Source organism: Narcine bancroftii, chromosome 13, assembly GCF_036971445.1.
Source record: "Narcine bancroftii isolate sNarBan1 chromosome 13, sNarBan1.hap1, whole genome shotgun sequence".
NCBI classification, from domain to species: domain Eukaryota; kingdom Metazoa; phylum Chordata; class Chondrichthyes; order Torpediniformes; family Narcinidae; genus Narcine; species Narcine bancroftii.
In genome coordinates this window covers 63,508,654-63,531,472 of record NC_091481.1, presented here as the reverse complement: position 1 = coordinate 63,531,472, position 22,819 = coordinate 63,508,654, and the positions used below count along the sequence as shown (strand labels likewise).

Sequence of the window (22,819 nt, the reverse complement as noted above, 5' to 3'; positions counted from 1 at the left end):
GTTTTAGAAGAGTATGGGTCAAACGCAAGAAAATGTCTAGCTTAGGTGGAAAACTTGATCAGTGTAAAACAGTTGGCCTGCTGTAAAACTGACCTAGACCAAACTCGGAGAAAATTACTTTGACCTGGAATTCTGCCAATGTGGAGATTTTAAAATGACCAAAAATTTTCAGATTTTGAGAATCCACTTCATGCATGAATACGTCTTTAGTATTGTTTTGTGGATTGAGAGTTTTCATTGAGAGGGAAGGAGAAGAACAGACCCCTGTCATTAAAGTAACTGATATTTATGATAATTCTCTGACTTGTTCCTTAATTGCTTTTCTTAACAGCTATGACATTTTTCAATCATATAAATCTGCAGTACAGTGCAATCTTGGAGTTCTGCACAGCAGAGACCTGCCCAGTGATGAATGCGTGTAACACGTAAGTAGTTTTCACTCATTATATGTGCTACACATTTCAAGTGTTTATTGATTTTGAATTCTCAAGGGGAAATGTGGAGGTGTAGCCCACTGCACCAGAGAAAATGACGGGAAAGTCGGTCAGTAGGTTTGAGATTGAGCAACTTGATTTTATTTTTATTGATAGTCTGTGCAAGTGAAATGAATATGTGTGGGAGAAAAGCACCTTGTTGAGGCTATTGGTAGTTTTAAAGAGCAGGCCACGCAGTGTGGGACTATGCCAGCCACTTGCCATTTAAGATCAAGTAGGTACACAGGCAAATGCAAGCTGGGAAAACAATAATAAAAATATAATTTTATCTTGAGCGCTCAATCAGCTTCTCTCTTGTTCTAATAAGAATGGTAACAGATCCTTTCAACCAACCAACCTGTACTGCTCAATCACACCCAACCCCCCCCCCCCCACCAGCATAGTATTCAATGAGTGTCGGACCACCATGGCAAACTATAATGTTGTAACTCGAGCCAGATGATGGCATGCCAGCCACTGTTGGCATGGTGACTTTTTAAATGCATGGGACATAGGTGAGCATTGTTCAAGGGGGGGCTGAAACCACTGAGTTCCTCTGGCAGCTGGGTTTTTGCTTAATATTAATCAGTGGTCGATATTGATACAGCTTTTCATCACAGACATCTGGGAGAGAGGAGTCACAGGTTCAGGGGGGTGTTCAGGGGGGGTGGGCCAGCCTATACACCATCTCCAGACGTTGACACACATAGTGGGAGCAGCACAGAAATTCCTTCAGGTTTGTCCCAGACTCCAATTTCTGTGAGTATCTGTAGTGACAGGGAGGGAGACCACTTGGATTTGGGCTTGTCGTCCATTGTTCCAGCAGCTTACTGCTTCCAGCTGTTTGGATCAATTCACTGGAAGTTCAGTGGTAACTGTTCTTCATGGCTCTGCGTGGTGTGTTTTCACCTGTTGACTGCATGTACATGGACATGTATTGTTGCTACCCTTGGCAATGCTGTTGTCTTTATCGAATAGTGTTTGTGATTGACAGTGACTTTTCTTCCTGGGAAGCTGTCGTTTGATTTGTAATTGGGGTAAATTGGGATGTGAGCAAATTAGGTCTTTATTCCTTGGACCGTAGAAGGCTGAGAGGGGATTTGATAGAGGTGTTTAAGATAATGAGAGGGATAGATAGAGTTGATGTGGAAAGGCTTTTCCCATTGAGAGTAGGAGAGATGAATACAGGAGGTCATGGGTAGAGAGTTGACGGGCAAAGGTTTAGGAGTAACATGAGGGGGAACTTCTTTACTCAGAGAGTGGTTACTGTGTGGAATGGGCTTCCAGGAAAGGTGGTGGAGGCAGGGTCAATGTTGTCATTTAAGAAAGAGTTGGATAAGTATATGGATGGGAGGGGGATGGAGGGATATGGGCAGAGTGCTGGTAGGTGGGATTAGAGGAGGGTACTTGGATCAGTGCGGACTAGAAGGGCCAAATTGGCCTGTTTCCGTGCTGTAATTGTTATATGGTTATTTAGTTACTGGAATTTAAAATTTCTAGCTGCATTTGTGGGATTTGTACTCGTGACTTCCAGATGCTGCTCCAGCAATCTAACTGCAATGTTATCATTACCCTTTCATTATACCGTAAAACCCCCTGTTAACCAGAATTCAAGCCACCAGGAAAAAAAATTGCAGAAAATAAATAGGTTAAAAAAAAAAGTTAGTGTACCTCGCTGTTAGTTCGCCAATTATGCAACACGCCATCTCAAGCAACCAGAAAATTCACTTAGCCAGAATCTACCAATCCCCATAGGTGCGGGATGCCAGGGGTTTTACTGTACTTTGCAGGATTGCAGATAGTTGTAATATCACGCAAAAGGCACTTGGATGATAAAAAGTGTCAGTGCAGCACATTTTGCCGTTTTATTTCTCATCTGACTATTAATAATAGTAACTTAAATTCTGCCTGCTTCAACTTGTCATGTGGTTGCCTGACTGAGAATACAGCTTGGAACTCCGACAGTGATTTAGGAGCTGAAAAGAGCACGCCAAACAAGCCAGGATGTCCTCTGCTAGGTAGTGACACAGCAATTATTGACCTTTATACCACTGAAGAGTTAACTTGAAGTTGGGCGAATGGATATTCCCACTCCTCCAAAAGTCATGTAAAATTTCAAGTCCATCGTGTTTTTTTTTTAAAAACCAAGGCTGTAAAGCAGATTGGAACAAACAGAGTTGACATGCAGGAAAGTTGTCATCAAATAGAATATGAAACCAGCTCAGAAAGATTGAAGACATCTTATTGAACATTTTATGTCAGAATCTTCTTTTCAGAGTTGAAGGTTGCTGATGTATGTGGATCAGACAATTCAGATTTAGCTCATTCTGACTTGTAATTTGTTTCATTGCTACAGTCAGTACTTCTGGACCGATGAGCGGGGGAAGAAAATAAAGTATACTGCACCTCAGTATATTGACCTTGTGATGACACACATCCAAAAATTGTTGACGGATGAAGAAATTTTTCCTACCAAATATGGTGAGTTTTCCTAATAATTTAATAACACTCCCACATAAAGTAGGCTTGCACCTGTTGCCGTATCGAAAATCAAACTAAGAACGCTGGAGGAACTCAGCAGGTCTCATAATGTCCATAGGAGGTAAAGATATTTAACCAACGTTTTGGGCCTGAGCTCTTCTTCAAGGGCTTGACGAAGGGCTCAGGCCTAAACATTGGGTATATATCTTTACCTCCTATAGACACTGCAAGACCTGCTGAGTTCCTCTAGCATTTGTGTTTTTTACTACAATTCATCTCAAAATCAATAGAGAATTGCTCTATTTTTCTTCCTCACAATGTATTTGTTTTCAGTCTTTTACTCCCTCCTGACCAGCATGGAGCAAATTATTTGGCCGTTGTCACATTGCGGTTTCAGGGAGCTCACTGCAAATAATTTGGTTTCCTTATATCACAACAGTGACTTAAACTCGAGAAATGCTTCGTGGACGAAGTGCTGTTTGGGATATCCAGAGTTGCTGAAAAAGGTCAAGTAAATATTAAGTCTGTTTGATTGCAACTTTCATTACCAAGAAAGTTCCTTGGCAGTGTCTTGGATGAACTCAGTTGTAGGTAGATGATTGTAAAAACACACAGTAAATGCTGGAGAAGCTCAGCCGGTCTCGCAGCACCACGGGAGGTAAAGATATATTGCCGACGTTTCAGGCCTGAGCCCTTCTTCAAGGTATAAGCTAAAAAACAGGAAGGCGTCTGGAAGAGAGAGAAAGGGGCGGAGTCCAGGCCAAAAGACGAAACGTCGCTAATGTGTCATTCCACGAAACGTCGGTAATGTATCTTTACACTGGACTCCTTCCCCTCCGTTCTTCCCAGCCTTTATCCAGAAGACGCCTTTTTGCTTCTACCATGAAGAAGGGCTCAGGCCCAAAATGTCAGTAATATACCTTTACCTTCTATAGATACTGCAAGGCCAGCTGAGATCCTCCAGCATTTCTGTGTGTTTTTACTACAATCGCAGCGTCTGCAGACTTTTGTGTTTCACTATATATTAGGTTATTGTTTTAACTTTGTTTTTGTTTCATTCTTAACATTTTTTTTTTGTCTAATGATCTGCCTCAGATGACAGCGAGCGAATCTGTCATCCAGCAAAAATTACACTGGCTTTCAACAGCTCATGCTTGTTTGCACATGTATTAAAAAGAAGATACTATCTCATTATTCATTAGGTGTCATTTGTCAAGAATGTTCCACAACTGCCAACAACCTATTTTTTTTTTGTCTGTGCATGCGACTGTCTCGAAACCCTCATGAGGTTGACTGGTCTCCCATTTTGCCAACAGGTAAAGACTTCCCGAGTACCTTTGAATCGCTCGTGCAGAAGATCTGTCGCTACCTCTTCCACGTTCTTGCTCACATCTACTGCGCCCACTTCAAGGAGGTTGTGGCCCTCGAACTGCATCCACACCTCAATACCTTGTACACGCACTTTCTGATCTTTGTCAGGGAGTTCAATCTCGTTGACCCCAAGGAAACGGCTGTGATGCGGGACTTGACAGATGTCCTCCTCAGTGGTGCACCACTGTCCCAGAACCATGTCAACCACAGATGAGCTGTCAACCAGTGCACATGGTGGATATTAGAAATATTTTCTTTAGTGAAAAGAATAGAAACGTCAATGATCATGTTGCCCATGGCAACGCTGAAGTAATATGTGACCAACAAATCAGTAAATCCAAGTGACCCAAAGTAGTGACCATGTTGAACCCATCCTGAAGCACAGCAGTTATCCCTTGTGACAAGCCTTGCTGAAATCCATCTTTGCCAAACAATGTTAAACTCTCTATATAGAGAGTTACTTGGCTCCTCTAATATGCACCACTCACCCCTTTAACTAATCCAATGAGTGTGTGCAATGAGCTCTCTCACCTCTGCAGAAGATTGCCATAACTTGCTTGCTATCAGTTATGACTGTCGGCACACATTAACTAACTGCTGCTCACTGCCACAGTTTTTTTAACTGGATCTTCCATGCCCATTGTGTGGTGCGAATGGTGCAAATCTGCAGGCAGGGCAACATGACGGTTAGATCCTTGGGGTGTGGGATGGAATGGATATAACTATTTCCGTCGTCTCTATATTTTTGTTCTTCGTCCTGGAGTATGTTCAGAATCAAGCTGGAGACAGCTTTCCCTTGAAGGGACATGCTGCTATACCTGTCCTCCTTCCTCTGCTTTTCTTTCTTGTTCAATTTGTTGGTGTCATCATGTGAGCGCTTTTGAGGATAATCGACAGTTCATGATCCAAATGGAGCTGAAATTCATGACTCATGCCTTGTTTGGTTTCCTGCATGCACAGTTAGCGCAACACTTTTGCAGCGCTGGCGATCAGGACTAGGGTTCAAATCCCACACTGTCTGTAAGGAGTTCATACGCTCTCTCTGTCTGCGTGGGTTTTCCCCGGAGGCTACAGTTTCCTCCCACTGTTCGTATGTGCTGGGGGTTGTAGGTCAATTGGGTGGCATGGGCTCGTGGGCCAAAAGGGCCTATTACCGTGCTGTTTGTCTAAATTTAAATTTATGCAATCTTTATGAACTATCCCGAGTCCAAAAGTGGTGTTATCTCGTATGACCTCAGAAAAAAAAATATATTTTCAGCCTGAAAATGTATTAGATTCCCTTTGATGTGAATATACTGTATGTTCTCACTGAGGTGAAGGAAGCCTGTCCTTTCCATTATGGACAAACACTCCAAGGCTTGATTAGTTGCAGAATGTAGAACCCTCCCAACACCATGCCCCAGCATTAGTATTGAATAAACTTTTAATGCTGCTAAAGTGCAGTATTATACAATTTCCTACTCACCTGCCTCCTTGAGTGAGATTACCACGTACTTCCAATTACGCTTGGTGGATGTTATGGTCCAGGTTCAAGGGTCACAATTAAGACTGCTAAAAGTTCTTTTATTTTTGTATTAATGTACTTCACTACTGACCTGGGAGTGGTGCGATAAGCAAAATTAATTTTGCTGAGAATCAAGGAATCGCGCGTGTGTGTGTGTGAGAGAGAGAGAATCACCTCCCTCTTGTGCTCTGGGTTTACAATGTGTTTGTATGAGTTTTGCTGTTTGATCTTGCATGACTTGGAATCAAATTAACGCTTAGCATTTAAAAACAGTGGCATTTAAAAACAGCACTGGCAATAAAGATCCAAGCCCTCCCTCTTTGGTTGCATCTGGGTGACTTGGTTTGGAAGGTGATGTGGAGGGGATTAGCGGGAAATGGTTAGAACAGTAGTCCTCGATCCTTTTTTCCTCACAGACCACTAACCACAGCACTTATGGCATCCTATGGCATGGATTCTCTGTGGTTAATAAATGATGACTTAAGATTGTATGTGAGTGAGGGGGAAAAAGTGGTTGAGAACCATTGGGTTAGAAGCTATTTGAATTGTACTTAGAGAACCTTTTTTTGATTGGTTTTGAATATCATCCACTTGGGTTATGAGTGCCAGACTACTAGAAGCTGATGGAATCAAAGGCAGTGATTTATTTCTTGTTGGGGTGTGACTCTTTGTGATCACAGAAGAGTTGAGCAAAAATGTGCAGTAGCTTCTGACGCTTGATGGGCTCTTCCTGAAAAATTAGATTCTAAAACCCTTTAAAATGGTGAGAAAGTCTGTGTCACCCACTAATGTGTCCCTATACATTTTTCCTGTCCCGAGTGAGAAAATGAACAGGAGCACCTTTTTTTTTGCTTATTCCCCTGCTGCAGCATTGCACAGAAACCGTTGTGGCATCAGTTCTAACATTGTCAAGGCTCACCCTCCCCCCGACAAGCATGATCTTTCAGAATGGCAAGGGCAGAATCCAGTGAAGTCCACGATCCCTTAGAACATAAGGAGCAGGAGTCGGCCATTTGGCCCGTCGAGCCTGCTCTGTCATTCAGTGAAATCATGGCTGATCTCATGATCAGCTCAGCTCCTTTTGCCCATATCCCTTAATCCCCCGACTATGTTGAAGTTTATCTGGCAGTATGCGTGATTTCTTTTGAAAGTCTGAACTTCTGGTGGCTATGACTTGAGGATGTTTGGTCACACTCCAATATTATTATTGGTGGAATTCTACTCTGTAAGAAAGGAGTAGCTCAGAACAAGCACCTTCCTTCTTAATTTGCAATCAGATTTTATTTTAATTATACCTCTTGGTTTTTGGTGTCACAACTTGACTTTAAATAAGTAAACAGTGAAGAACACTTTTGGCGATAGAAGTGCCTGCTTGGTACCCTGCCCAGAGAAGATGTCCATCATACACACTCTTGTTAGAATGGCCAGCATGGCGGGGGTTTTAAAGACCAGAACAGTGCAATGGATATTTCCATTGTTTGATGTTATTAACCTTATCTAATTGGTTCCATGATAAGCCTGTCGTTAGGGGTTATTATAAAAAAAATTAATAACATCTGCAATAGGTAAAAGATTGCTGCCTGATATTTTTTGATTTGCTTTTCCTGTCGAGTGCAAATCCTATTTATTTTTTGGCATGCTTTATTTTTCTGTTTTACATTGGAACAGAAAACACTGGACAATCACTTCACAGGGAGTGACTGGCTGGAGCTTGGCACCATTTTATTTTTGCATGGTACAAATGCATATTATTGATAGTCTGAGTAGATTGTAATTTGGTATGCTTAGACCACAGGAGAAGTGCTAACGGGCAGGTTACACTTGCTTTCTCTTTGCAATTCTCAGTCTTTATGCAATCCAAGGTTCCAGGAACTGATAGAATTGTAGATTTGGGAGGATGTGGGTCTGCAATGCAGGACGTGTATACTGCAGGCCCACGGAGACCATCTCAAGTAAGCAGTTCATATGAGGTCCCTCTCCTAAAATCGAAACAGCAGCCACCTTAAGGGAGAAGTTTGGAGAGGGAAGGAACCCCCTGCTTCCTTCTGTCTAGAAAAAAAAAATTGCAGCTTGATCGACAACTCAGTTTTATTTTGTGTGGTCACTTTGTGTGTCAACAGAACTGGAGATGGGATTGCAAACCAAAACTCTGCTTCTGGTCCAAGTTCATGAGAGCTTCCAGAATGAATGAGTTGTGCTGGCTGACATTTTTTTGATAGTTTCCTTCTGGATCCACTGTTGTTTAAGCAAGTGCATATTAACCCGTTTCATTTTTATCTATGTGTGGAGTAAAGCTCTTGTTCCAAGGCCACGTAGAAATGGCACAATGGATGCATTTATGTAACAACATCGGTTAAAGTTTGGGATAAAGACCGTGTTGAGCTGTGCTAATAGGATCTCGAGTGGCAGTGAAACTGGTCTTGGACAGTTTGAAGCTTAGCATTCTATCTTTTGGATAGCATAAATTCTCTCTCACTGTGTTGTCCAGATGTACATTCCCAGGCTAGGTGGGAAGAACTCAACAGCTTGGCCTGGGATATGAGCTTAGCTACCTCCTCCGTGTATTTTACAAGATGGAAGCCTTCCTCATTAGCACCCCCATAGGGCTGACCTTTTAGTTCACAGATAGGGAAAACATTTGGTTCGCTTTTGAAGGCGGAGCCCTTCCCAATCTCATTGGCGAAGCATAGAAGGAGTGCTGATGTAATGAATTCTTTCTGTATCGCCTGATCCGTGAACTCAAATACCTTTCTGGTTTCTCCTGATTACCACTTGGGCAGGGATGCTGGCCTGCCAAATGCGATGGAAGCAAACTGCACCCTAGCTATCTTTGATTTAATTTCTTGTAGATTTTTCTTTCTTTCTCTCGAGGAACCCTCGATTATTGGATAGTTGTGAAGGAATGATGTGGTTCCCAGTTGTTCACGGGTACTTTTAGCACACTTAATGATTGGCTAACAGGAAAAAGTGTGTTTACAAGCTGACTGCACCAAACCAAAAGGGATGTTTCAGTTCAATGCACAACCGATGGTGCTCGCTTGTTGCTAATAGAGTTGTTAATGTATGGGAAGCCTTTGATAGTCTGTTAATACTGAATATACTATAACTTCTTAATAGCATACATTGCATTTCACAAGAAAATCATAAAATAAAAGAGTAACAATCACCTAATGTGCCTTTTGTATCTTTAGAAATTTTCATTGTTTTTGTCACACTTCAGTGTTATAGATGCATTATAATGCAAAAAAGAACAAATCATGCAACTTAAAGTGCTCTTTAAGGGGTTTAGCATGCATTACAATGTTATTTTTGTTTCCGTATATAGGAACACTCTGTATAGATGGCCCATGTTGGTTTTGACCCCCCGCCCCCACCATGCTGTTAAAAGCAATTTGCAATGTTTTTAATGACCTGGTGAAACCTTTCACCCTGTTCATTACTGACTGCACTACAACAAGCAGGTAAGAAGTGCGAATGCAGAAAATGAAATTTCATTGACGTTGCACTTTATACGTCATGAAACCACTAAAATACACCCAAGTATTCGGGAAGCAAAATCTTCATTGTGCGGTGTTAATGGATGTTGAGATCTAAAGTGGTGGGAGCGACTGACTCTCACTCTCGTGCCATATAAAGTGATATAAAAAATAGGCCGACAATTCTTGTATATGACTTTATTTGTTAATTTAAACTAGCCCACTAAATTCATATACAAATTTACAGGTTTGTTCAGCTGATAAAGTATTATATTTGATGGAGTCAAAGAAAAAAATAGTGGTGGGCGGGAAGAAAGGTCCACTTTGCATGTAGGCATCCTGCTGCTTTTAAAGTCATCTGGAACAAACTATCAATTCTCGAAGTGCTGCGCTGTGTAAATAACCTCTGAAACAGATAGTACAGCTCTACTTCATATTGTTAACTTAAAAAAAAAACACACACACGCGGACGTAGTGTACAACATACAGAGCTACAACCAGGAAGGAATATTAAAGAAAAAAAAATATTGGTGGCAGATCCACAAGGGGAAGAATAAATGCTTTGTTTGTCCAGCCTTAAGTTTAAACTGTCACGGGCAGGTTTACAACCTTTCTCTCCAGCTCTGCCCAACTAAATGTGTTTAGTGCGGGTTTAGCCTTCCAAGCCGACTGAGTTGCTGTCAAATGTTAGTTTTCCAGGTTTTGCTATTGATCCTGTGGAGAGTTCTTTGCTTTATTCCAATAGCCAGATGATGCAAAGCACTGAGGACAGAAGAATTCGACAAAGATCTCTACCATTAACAGGTACTTTTTGGATGGACTGGAGAGGACAGAATCTCTTTTCATAGTTTGGATAAGCTGGTTACAAGGAGTTAGGATTGTCTGAGCCAGAGAAACTATTTATTCAGGAGGCATTATTTCTGTTGCCACTTGTCTATTCCATCTTTAGCCCAGAGTCCTCGCCTTCCTATTCTCAATGGTTCTTTTTTTTTAAACAATGGGATTAAGTTTAATGAAGGAGGAAATCAACTGGAGCAGTGGAAAAACTAAACAATCCTTGTACATTACATCGGGTCACCTCTCACCACAGCCTTGCCTATCTCCACTCGTGGAATAGGATAGGTTTAAAGTGATGTGCCTAATACAGACAAGGGGGTTGGCCTGGGTAAGTTGGGCCAAGGGCCTTTTTTTAAAAAAATCCATGCTGTATGGCTCTAGAAGGGGAATATGTGGGGACGGAAGGACCTCTTGGAACCATTGTATTAGAAGATGGGGCTGCTCTGCCATTCCGCGGCCTCCTTTAGGAAGCTCTAAACAGCAGATTAGACTTTAGCCTGGAGTTCCAACCTGCCATTCAATCATTGATTTTTTTTTTACTCCCTTACGACTACTAAAAGGGAAGGGCCGTCCTCAATCGTGTCCGATGCATCACAGAAAGTAAATTAAGGTCCTTCTGGAAATAAAAAAAACTGTATCTGAAAGGTTTCTCTACAGCCATGGAGCAAGGAGTGGAGTAGGTGGTCAACATTTGAAATATTCGTTTTCAAAACAGCAGCTGAGTTTTACTTCCTCGCTTGTTTGAAGCCGGTCGTCCACAGTTTGTGCTTGCTTCACCTGCTGTGGAAGCCTCCTGTGCTCAACCAGAGCAAGGCAGCATTTGCATAAAACAGGACTAGCTCCAACATCCTGTCGTGCCGCCAATGAAGAACAGCAGCGTACCTGCCTGCCTTCCGACTTGTCCCACACCGACCGTCTCTCCGCGTGACTGCAGCATCAGATGCACAGAGGAACAGGATTCTGCTGAATTTTGTGGCCAAATTGTGGGAATCTGGTGCATAAGCAAATCCCATTGGGGATAGGGGAAGGGATGTCGGCAGGATGGTTTACCAGGGCAATGAGATCCTGACTCCCACATTATCCTGGTTTGTGGAAAGCAGTCCCATAATTTCTTGAAGCAGACTCAAATGTAATGGGTGCACCAACTCCGAATGTGTGGGTCCATTCCCAAGTGGCGTCACATACAATCCTTAAATAATAAGATGAAACAGGACTATAGAGGTCATATCCAGCTCCACTTCTTGTTTAAAGATATTTACATCTTCGCAAAGACAACGTCACCTCTTCCAAACAAGTTGGTCCGGTTTTTGTTTTTTTTTGCTCGATCAGTTTACGGTTGACTTTGGGTGCCATTCGAAGATAAGAGCTTGGGTTTCTCCTTCAAGGAGGACGAGTGTTTGGAATCTCCTCGCCTGAAATGCTCGACGGACTCTGAATCATTCCATGCCCTGGGCATGCTCTGGGCTCCTCGGATTGGTGTCCCTGAAGGGTGGCTATACTGGCCGTTTTTCTCATCTGCAGTTACCGGAGAAAGAAAGGGTGAAGGTAAACAACAAATCTGCCACTGGGAGAGATCAAAGATGGAAAACCACAAGCACAGTCTCGGGTGGAGTGGAAGTTAGTACATTTCAGACTAACGAGTCCATGCTGGCCTATTACACAAATCCCATTTTTATGGTGGCTATATTTTTCATTAAAGATTTCTCAAATAAGGCACCCAAAACTATACTCAGTACTCCAAGTGAGGGCTCACTAGTGGGTTACAGAGTCTAAACATTACATCCCTAATGTATAGACTCTGTAACCCACTGGTGAGCCCTCACTTGGAGAACTGGGTATAGTTTTGGCATCTTATTTGAGAAAAGATGAGTTGCTGTTGGAGTGGAGTTAGAGAAGATTTACTAGAATTATACCAGGAATGAAAGGTTTAGCAGATGAGGAACGATTGCCGGCTCTTGAATTGTACTCGTTTGAGTACAGGATGGGGGGAGGGGGGCTCTTAGAGAACATTCGAATGCTGAAAGGACTGGACAGAGTAGATATGGTAGGGGAGTCTAGGACAAGGAGGCACAACTTCAGGAATAAAAGGGCATCTATTTAAAACCGAGAGGTGGAAAAATGTCTAGCCAGAGGACCGTGAGTGTGAGTTTGGAACATGTTGTCAAGGGCAGCTGTGGAGGCGAGGTCACTGGGTGTATTTAAGGAAGAGCTTGACAGATATTTGATCAGTCAGTGCATCAGGGGTTACGGGGAGTGGGAGGATGGATCAGCTCATGATTAGAATGGCGGAGCAGACTCAATGGGCCGACTTCTGCTCCTATATCTTATCATTCTACATCAACTGCACACTTGGGGTAATTTACAGTGACTAATGAACCTATTGACCTGCATGTCCTTGGGAGCAAGCTGGAGCACCCAGAGGGTGGTCAGGGCAATTGCGCAAATAAAAAGATTTTACTGAGTAAATACGACCAACAGTAAATCCAGATCCAACCACGTTGACACTACGGACAGGAAGGTGCACCATTGCCTTCTCCTCCCTCAGAAGTGCAAAATAATTTGGCGTGTCCCCAAACTCTCGTAACATTTTCTTACAATTACAGCACAGAAGACAGCCCTGGTACAAGACCACACAACATTTGCGGAGAGTTGGAAACGCAGCTCACACAAACTAGCCTCCCCTCCGTCGACTCAGTTGACACTTTCCAATGCCTTGGAAAAGCAGCCAATAAATTGAAAGCCCCATTCCAATCAATCACACTCACTTCCACCTCCCGCTGGACAGAAGAATACACGAGTTTGTCATCACCCACCTCCAAGCTCAAGGATAGTTTCTTCCCAGCTGTTGTCAGACTATTGCCTGGACTTCAACTTAACTGAACTTTTATTTTGCACCACCTTGTAGTAAAGCATAGGTTGACTTGACTGATAGCACACATCGACTTAGTTCCTGAGCTGCCATGCCCTCTTCACACTGCTATCATCAGGAAGGAGGAACAGGAGCCTGAAGATGAACACCCAGCAGGACAGCTTCTTCCCCTCTGCCATCAGATTTCTGAATGGCCAATAAACCACTACCTCACATTCTCCTATTTTCTTGCACTTTATTTACTTTTGAAATGTAAGTTACGCTATAATGCCGCAGAACCATGAATTCTGTTCTGTACAATGATGGGATCTGATGTCGTCAATGGTCCAGAACTTTGCCTGCTAGTCCAGGGTCTTCACCACAGATCAACATGGATCACGTTGTGGCTAATCCCATCCTAATCTTCTAGACAAGTGCAAGGTGTTACACTTTTAGTAGGGTAAACCAAGGCAGGACTTAAACAGGGAATGATAGGGCCCTGGAGAATATTGTGGATATGGAACAGAAATCGGCCCATTGAGTCTGCTCCGCCATTCTAATCATGAGCTGATCCATCCACCTGCTCAGCCCCACTCCCCAGCCTTCTCCCCGTAACCTTTGATGCCCTGACTAATCAAATACCTGTCCATCTCTGCCTTAAATACACCCAGCAATCTCACAGCCATCTGTGGCAACAAGTTCCTCAGACTCATGGTCCCCTCCGACCTAGGCTCCTCTACCATGGAAAACATCCTTACCACATCTGCTCTGTCCAGAGACTTGGGAATACAGTTCCATGAAGGGGCAACACAGGTCAACAGGGTAAGAGTAGTTGGAACACTTGCCTTCATCAGTATAGAAGCAGGGACGTTACAAGAAGCAGGTGAGATCGCGCTTGGTGTATGTGCACTTCTGGTTGTCCAACTATATATCATTGAACTAGAAAGGGTTCACAAAAGATGGGCTTGAAATACGAGGAGAGGCTAGATAGGCTGAGACTTTTCTCCCAAGGTTGAAGAGAGACTTTATAAAATTGTGAGGGGGATAAGGTAAATAGTCTCTTCATGTTATGTGGAAACTAAAGCTGGAGGGCATAAATTTAAGGCGAGAGAGATAAGGGACCTGAGGAATGTTTGAGGGCTCTTGGCCTGAACTCGTCGGAATTTAGGAGAATGGGAGGGGTGGGGGGGATCTCATCGAAACAGTTGGAATGTTGAAAGACATGGTCAGAGTAGATGTAGAAAGGTTGTTTCCCATGGTGGGGAAGTCTAGGACAAAAGGGCCCAACTTCCTGATGGAAGTCTAATGAGACTGTCTGATCTCGGAAGCTAAACAGGCTCAGGACTGGTCAGTACTTAGATGGGAGACCACTTAGAAACACCAGGTGCTGTAGGTTTTTGTGAGGGGCGCTGGGCAAAGTGGCAATTCTCTGCCTTACGGGACACAGAAGTTAAAGAATTTCATGTATGCTACATTCTAATTTAGTATTACATGACAATAATGGAGCCTTTACCTTTAGATGCAGAGGAATTTCTTTAGCTAGAGGGTTTGGAATTTGTTGCCATCCAAGTCATTGGGTGTATTTAAGGCAGAGATTGATAGTTCTTGATTAGCCTGGGTATTAAAGGTTATGGGGAGAAGGCCGGGCAGTGGGGGCTGAGTGAGGAAAATGGATCAGCTCATGAATGAATGGCAGGGCAGACTCAATGGGCTGAATGACCTATTTCTGCCCTTATGTTTTATAGAGGAACAATGTTTTCACACACAGGATGGTAGCTATGTGGAATGATCTGCCAGAGGAAGTGGTCCTTTCAAAGGACATTTGGATGGGTGCATGATGGGAAGGTTTAGCGGAATGTGGCCTGAACACAGACGTGGGACTAGGTTGGGTAGATAAATAGCTTGGAGTTGGGCCAGAGGCCTGCTCTCCAAAACACTATCCCTCCATCATGTGCAACTATTGGCCACATTCTGAGCACAGCCAGCCCGTGTGCAGCTCTCTCTGGTCCTATAAACACGCATACAAAAAGAGCCACCATACTGTACAGAGCAAGCAAGGTTGACCACGTACCTGCAAGTGCTTGAACCAAAGGCTGATCGTGCGCACTCAACAACTGTGCTTGAATTGTTTCCACGACTCTTTTAAATCTGCGGCTGGGCCCTGAAGAAGACAAAGATCTCGTGAACCCTGTACTCTGTACATCCAGTGGTCATGGTGCTGGTCATTTTGAGACTGTCGGTATACTTGGTGGAGCAAAGACGTCTGCCTTGTTGGTTCTGCAAACAATTCTGGGCCAGCTATTTTAATCGACCCCTTTCCAAAGAATCTGGAGTCTTCAGGAGGTGGAAGAGTTCCAGATTTCCACCACACTTGCTTTGAAGAATTGTTTGCTACTTCCCATTCGATCTGACCTATGACTATGTGGCTCAGTACGACAACAACATCATTTACAAATTCGCTGACGATACCACAGTAGTGGGCCGCATGAAAAGTGGTGATTGGTCAGCAAACAGGAGGAAGCTGAAAACTTGGCTGAATGATGCACCAACCTTAATGCACCAACCTTACACTCAATGTCACCAAGACCAAGGTGATTGTTGACTTTGGGAAGGGAAAACCAGAGGTGTATGATCCAGTGATCATTGGGGGATCAGAGGTGAAGAGGGTGAGAAATTTAAGTCACTATCTCGGAGGATCTTTTCTGGACCCAACATACAAATGGTATCATGAAGAAAACACATCAGGGCCTCAACTTCCTCAGGAGTTTGTGGAGGTTTGGTTTGACATCGGAAATTCTGGCAAATTTCTACAGTTAAGTGGTGGAAAGTGTGCTGTCCGGCTGCATCATGTTCTGATATAGGGTCACCAATGCCTCAGACCATAGAGCCTTGCAAAAGTTAGTGGACACAGTCCAGGAAATCACGGGTAAAACCCTCCCCAAACTCTAGAACATCTACAGGGAACGCTGCCGTCAGAGAGCAGCAGCAGGATCCACACCACTCAGCACACGCTCTGGTCTCGCTGCTGCCATCAGGAAAGAGGTATCGGTGCCACAAGACTCGCACCACCAGGTTCAGGAACAGCTGCTCCCCCTCCATCAGACTCCTCAACGACAAATCATCAGGGACTCATTTATGGGCTCTCACTTTTGCACTGCATTGATTTTTTTCTCAGGGTTGTATGTGATGTTGTGTATGTACTCTGACAATAAATCTGAAATCTAAATCATAGGAATTCTCCCAAAGTGTTTACTCACCTGACATTAAGGTAAAAGTGACAGAATAAATCCCATTCTCTCTCTGTGCCTCAGCCCCCTCTGCGTATGTAATGTCCACCTGAAATTTCACCGGTTTCTGGAAGACAGTTGGCCCTCCGACTGATTTGTACTCCGCACGGAAACTCGTCTGTGATATAACGCTGTGACTCAAACTGGGAATCTGGAGCAAGCAAAGATTAAAGGGGTATAAATTCAAGATTATTTTATTGTTGTCATGTAAAACAGGAACTGTGCTATGACACGAAATTTCTTTTAGTCTACCAAATATGGTTATTACACAGCTGCCGCGATAATTTCCTGTCGATAATTTTTACTTATCTTCCAGAGTGGCCAGTCACACAGGGAGGACGTTTACACTACATTCCCAAGTCGCAGTCATTCCGAAGGCTGGACGTCGGTCAGTGCCGACCTTGGTGCAGACCCTGCATATGTGTACAGCGTCACAGCTCCAACGTCATCCTATTTATTTAACCCATCGTCACGGACTGCCTGCAGACTGGTTTAGACTGCAGTCAGTCTGCAAAACTGTCTAGGGCTGCCGCGGAAGAAGTTTCGGAGCGGGAATGAGTCACTCATTTCCGTTCCGAACTCTTTACACAGCCTGCGTTGCGGGAATTCTGGGAAGATTTCCCTGTTATGCAGCAGCTGTGTAAAAACCATAAAGATTCACGATCAGCAAAAATTTCCCAGCATTCCTTACAGTCAAAAAGAAGCAAAAGAGCCCCCCCCCCCCCCACCTCCACCTCCAGCGCTCCTGCAGCCTCCACAGCCACACAGACCAGTCCGAGCCATTGGCAACCTGAGCTCCAGATCCACACTTGACTGGAAAGCCTTCAGCACCCTCTAGCATCTCGGTTCTGATACCTGGCACCCCCTTCGGCCAGTCGCCAGCAAGCGCCTTGCTGCAGACGCCAGCAGCCCGCGCAGGTTCATCGCCTTGAGCCGCCAGTGACTCGCCAACTCGTGTGTTCTCCAGCCGCAGAGCCCCTTGGCTGGTCCTCTTCCGTGGTCACCACCCCATCCTCAGCCTTTCTTTCTCAAGTGGGGGGCTCCCCATTTCTTGGTGCCCTGCGGCAGTCCTCTCCTTCCCCCGGTGTCTGCAACCTCTCAAGGCCACTCAGGTTCAGACCCCGTGGGTGTAAGATTTTACATTAAACCATTATCGGTGCCTTTAACAGGCCGTTTAAAGTCTGTGCAAAGCTGACGGCAGTCAACCTGATAATAATATCCTCTGACTGAAGAAGCCTGAACAGGAAAGCCTACATTTTCCTGCCTAAGAAATCAGCACCAGGATCAGGTTTGCTGATGTGCATGTCATTTCTGGGCCATTGACAAGGACTAGTGGCACAGAAATGACACTTGTCATCTCTTATGCAAAATTTAATGGAAAAGATCTTTAATCCTTTCCCACAATCTAATGCCTCCTGCTGTAAATTAATTCCCCAACTCAATATCCTTCAAGGAATATCAATGCAATGCCTAGTATCACATTGCAGATTGTGGGATAAAGATGTTCCTGCCAGATTTTCTACATTACGGCAGCGAGTGAACTTCATTGACTGAATGGAACATCCAGTTTCTTCACACAACCACTCACCAGCTCCGACAGTGGCATCGAGTTTGCAGATGGCACAACGGTCGTTGGCCTCATCAGCAACAACGATGCGTCACGCCACAGAGAGGAGGTGGACGATCTCGTGATACGGTGCGAGGGGAACAGCCTGAGTCTCAACGCGGACAAGACGAAGGAGGTGATTGTGGACTTCAGGAGGACGAGGAATGACCACCCTCCTCTAGACATCAATAACTCTAGTGGAGAGCACCAAGTTCTTTGGACTTCACTTTAACTATCGTGGACACTCGATATCTCATTTGTCAGGAAGGCGCAACAGAGACTGCACTTCCTGAGAAGACTGAAGCGGGCAGGTTTACTGGCCACCTTTGTGTCATCCTTCTACAGGAGCTCTGTCAGGAAAGTCCTAGCTGGCTGTATCACAGCGTGGTAAGGATGCTGCAGAGAAATGGATCGGTGGTCAATCCACATAAGAGTGGTGGAGAGGATCACTGGAGTCTCTCCCCCCCTCCCCCCCACATTGGCACAATCTACCTGGATTATTGTCTGAAGAAGGTGCACAAAATCATTGAGGACCCCGTCCACCCCATACACAGCATCTTATACTGTCCCACTCCCTTTGCATCCACCAGATTGTATCATCACCCTTAAACAGCAGGGATACCGAGACCCACCTGGCCTTGACCTGCTGAAGATCTGGCAGAGGAGGAGGGGAAGCAGATCTGTAATGTCAGCCAGATATCTACCCACAATCAAGTACAATGCTGGAGAAACTCAGCCGCTCAAACATTGTACGTAATGCAGCAAAGATAAAAATACGGGCCTGAGGCCTTCAAGGTATGAGCAAAATGTAGGAAGTTGCCCAAACAACATGACGAAGGGCTCAAGCCCGAATCATGGGTTATGTATCTGGATCTTTGTTCTATTAAGGATACTGTCTAACCAGCTGAGTTTCTCCAGCGTTGTGTTTTTACTTCAATCATGGACTTTCATGTTTTACACCTGCCTGCAATCATTCCCTAACCTCACTTAATGCGCATGGAATTTCTAGGCTGGGGAGACGGGTGAAAGGAAATGACCATTTATGCCAGTGACCAGAAATCTAAAAACTTCACCTTAAAATTGGGGTCGCCCTATACGCTGGGTATAGAAGTATAGTCTCCATACTGCTGCCATCTTCCTGCCAGCTCCAACTCAATTTCGCACATGCCCCATTAGTTATCAGCATAACTACAATTTACTTCAACCATAGTCTTTTGTGTTTTACACTCATCTGCAAACATTCCCCAACCTCACTACTTAATGTGTCTGCTGTTTCCAGGCTGGGAAGAGGGGTGAAGAGAAGGGAAATTAAATATTTCCTCTCTTCCCGCACCCCCCTCAGCTCACTCAAGGACAAAGAGCTTAGGCTTTTACCTGTTTGAGATCTGCTAAGACGAGGAACTATTTGTCAGACTGAGAGATCAAAATGTATTTAAATGGAGAGGGGAAAATAATCAAACACAATGCAGTGTATAGTGCGATGGTCTTCGGGAGATAAATTGGGAAAGGTTTGTTAGAGTAGGTTACATACAAGCATTTTAAAACAGATCATATTTGAAATACTGGTGCTCTGCTAATGCTGGACATTAGCCCTACAGCCCTACAACCTTTGCAAGAGCTTCGGAGAGTGCCCAAAATTCTTCACCTCTTTACAAAAGGCAACAGGTGAAAGATCTTGTTGGAGCCACAGATTGTCTGGAAGAGGATTTGCTGTTCTAAGAGGGTCATGTGGTTTTGCAAGCAGAGAGAGAGAGAGACCTACAGTGTTACAGCGAGTAACAGTAGCTGGAACTGGAACAGCATAAGCTGGCAAGCTTGTGGAAAACCCCATTTGGAAGACGGGTTCTTATTTCAGCCTGGTCAAAGCCCTTGTGGTTCATGCAAGAGGAGAGGACTGGCTGTCTAATGTTTCACTTGGAATAAGAGAAGCAAGAAGAAACTCTGTGGTGACCTGGAAGAAAGAGGTTATCATCTGGAGAACCCTGAAGGGGGCAGGTTTTGTCAGCAAGACCCTGAAGTGGCTGGGTGTCCATCGTACAACAAATCTCTCTCTGAAAACTGACAAGAACCTTCCTGGGCGGTGACAATTCACCTTTATAAATGTTAAATTCTGTGCACAGTATAAGAATTGCCTGCAACCTGTGAACTTGGAAAAATGAGAAGTGAGATTGGATTGTGAATCTAAACTTACACACACGTGACATACACGTGCACTTAGAAGGGGGTTAAGTAAGTCAATAGTGATAAGTTAAAATTTGATTCCATTTTCATGTTTAAAGCAACTTTTGTTTAAGTAACCATATGTCTTGGTGAATATCTATTGCTGCTGGGTTTTGGGGTCCTCTGGGCTCGTAACAATATATGATTAATATTGATGCATGTATTTATAACCTTGTAATTGTGGATATAAACTTTAAAATAAAATATTCAAAGTGTATTTAAACTACCTCTGGAGGAATAAACGTTAGGGAACTCACCGAGAGGAAGGCATGAACAATGTCTGCTTTGATGGAGCTCAGAGGTTTATCCCGGATGACGACAAATATCTGTTCCTCTTTGTCCAAGTTAATAAAATTTCCAAACCATGATTTCTTAGCAAGCCTGCAAGGTAAGGAAAACAGGGCTTTATTCAGCAAGTCCCGGTTAGCACAACTACACCAGAGATGAGGACCGGGGTTCGAATCCTGCACTGATGGTAAGGAGTTTACACATTTTCCCCACGTCTGCATGGGTTCCGGTTTCCTCCCACCCTTCAAAACGTACCAGACGGGGGCGGTGTCAATCAGGTGTCATTCGGCAGCACGGGCTCGTGGACTGAAAAGGCTTGCTGGATATTTAAAAATTTAAGTGCAGGAGCAAACCGTCAGATCACAGGTGAGATGATCCTGCATTTGATGGGACAGTGTCGAGGGAGCTTTACCCTGTATCCGTGCCAACCCAGTATCTGTCTGATAAAGACCAGCATGCATTTGACACAGTGAAAACTTCCCTTCAGAATGTCCCTGGTGCAGCCAATCAGTGAGAGAACTCAGGCAGCATCCATGGAGAGAATTGGTCAGTCAATGTTTCAGGTCAAGAGCTCCCCCCCCCCCCCCCCCCACCCCCTACAAAGTCTGTCCAGCTTTTTCAAGATTCCAGCATCTACAGTTTTTGCGTTCTCTATTACCAGTGCAGTCACCAACAGAGTACAACAGAGTCTCTGCTGTCTTATCACACCCTCCTTGAGCAGGCACAGTGCGAAAATATACACGTTAAAGTATCCCCCTGTCCCATCACATACCCTAGGGTAGGATTAGATACAGGATAATGCTCCCTCTTGTCAAATACTCTCAAAACAAAATAGTTTTTTTTTCATATTTTACTGACAATATAGGAGGCTATTCAGCCCATTGAATTATGCTGGTCCAAACACTCCTATTACAGTAAAACCCCCTGTTATCCAAAATTCAAGTAAGTGGCAGTCTCAAGCAATTGGCAAAAAATATTGCCGAAAATAAATAGGTAAAAAATGTGGGTTTAAAATTGGCACACCTCACCATTCATGCAAACTCAAGCAACTGGAAAATTCACTTACCCAGCATTTAATCCCCATAGGTGCCAGTTACCAGGGGTTCGACTGTAATTACATTGCCTCATTTAGTTCCCCGCCTATGAATTCTCCCACAACTTGCACCTTGGCATTTTGCTGCAGCCGATTTCCTGACCGCACATCTTTAGGGCACTTTGGGACACCGGAGCACCTAGCAGAAACCTGCACCGGCCATTGGGTGAATGTGCACACTCCACACAGACAGCACCGGAGGGCAGGATTGAACTGGAGCTGGGAGACAGCAGGGCTATCCCAATGCACAAGCGCTGGGAGCAGGGTAAAGTTCCCTCCAGTCGTTGCAGCCAGATACTTGCGCTCAGTCTCCTCGCTAATGGTAACCTGAGACAATGGTCATCGGAACCCTGTGAGCTTGGAGCCGATTTGATGACTGCGAAGCCCCCTCACACATTTCACTCCCCATGCTAGGACAAATTTATGGTAACCTAAACCTTTGAAGGGAAAATGCTGGAAATATTATTCCCCTAGTGTCAGTGTAGGCTTCAGAGTAAGGGTTTGCCCATTTAAAACAGAAGCTCGTAAATATTGAGAATTCTCTACCTTAGGAACCAGTTGGAGCCATCTAATTTTTTTCCCTCCTCTCGGTATTGCACAGTCAGTTTGTTTGCATTTCTTTATTTGTTTACATTGTGCATAGATTTTTCCGCTGCCAATAAGTGCCTCTCTTACAGCAAAAAGAATCTCAGGGCCGTATGTGATGTCATGTCAATAAATCCTGACAATAAATCTGAATTTTGACTTTAATAATACACTAGAAGTCCAAAAATCCAGATTCCCCCCAAATCTGGACCACCCGAAAATCGGGACTTTTCAAAAACTCCAACTTGTTCAATCTAGCTGAATTTTCCATGCGCGAGTGCACGCCGCAGATGCACAGCGGCAACAAGCGGCCACTTTATTTTTCTTTAAAACTGCTCATTTTGATAAAGCCCTCTGCATTTTCAAATGAATAAGGCATCAAAATCTACCTGTTCATCTCTTCTTTATTCCTCCTTAAATTGGAATCTTAAATGTACTACTCAAGGATCCAGGAATCCCCGAGCGGTCCAGATTTTCGGACTCTATCGAAGGTGGTGGATAGACTTCGGGTTCATGGCCATGAACTGAATGAGTGGCTGATTTCTGCTCCTACCCCTTGAAATTCCAAGGAGAAGGATGTGATGGCATGTCTGACTTTAGAAAGATCTAATGCCCAACGACTGAAATGAATCTTCATTTTGCTTCCTTATGGGGTTCTCATATTATTATTTTCAAAATTTGTGAGGTGGTTTTTTTGACCCTATTGATGACCTTCCCTTTTATTCGTAGGCAGCGGACTGTTTATGTTCA

General features: G+C 44.0%; 2 protein-coding genes across 3 annotated transcripts in view; one reads left to right on the top strand and one right to left on the bottom strand.

Moving 5' to 3' along the window:
• The window catches only part of LOC138748970 (MOB kinase activator 2-like), a 44,091-nt gene extending 35,096 nt beyond the window's left edge, over positions 1–8,995 (top strand). For both annotated transcript variants that reach the window (XM_069909949.1, XM_069909948.1), the window contains exons 3-5: positions 332–425; positions 2,830–2,954; positions 4,271–8,995. In XM_069909949.1, the coding sequence (XP_069766050.1) occupies positions 332–425; positions 2,830–2,954; positions 4,271–4,539 (488 nt within the window). In that variant the 3' untranslated portion in view covers positions 4,540–8,995. The remainder of the gene's footprint in view (positions 1–331; positions 426–2,829; positions 2,955–4,270) is intronic.
• Positions 8,996–9,529: 534 nt separating this feature from the next.
• Positions 9,530–22,819, bottom strand: part of LOC138749038 (serine/threonine-protein kinase BRSK2-like) — a 107,424-nt gene continuing 94,134 nt past the window's right edge. Inside the window, exons 18-21 of the mRNA XM_069910068.1 lie at positions 20,361–20,484; positions 16,248–16,428; positions 15,062–15,151; positions 9,530–11,657 (exon numbers count right to left, since the gene is read on the bottom strand). Coding sequence (XP_069766169.1) covers positions 11,473–11,657; positions 15,062–15,151; positions 16,248–16,428; positions 20,361–20,484 — 580 coding nt within the window. The 3' untranslated portion in view covers positions 9,530–11,472. The remainder of the gene's footprint in view (positions 11,658–15,061; positions 15,152–16,247; positions 16,429–20,360; positions 20,485–22,819) is intronic.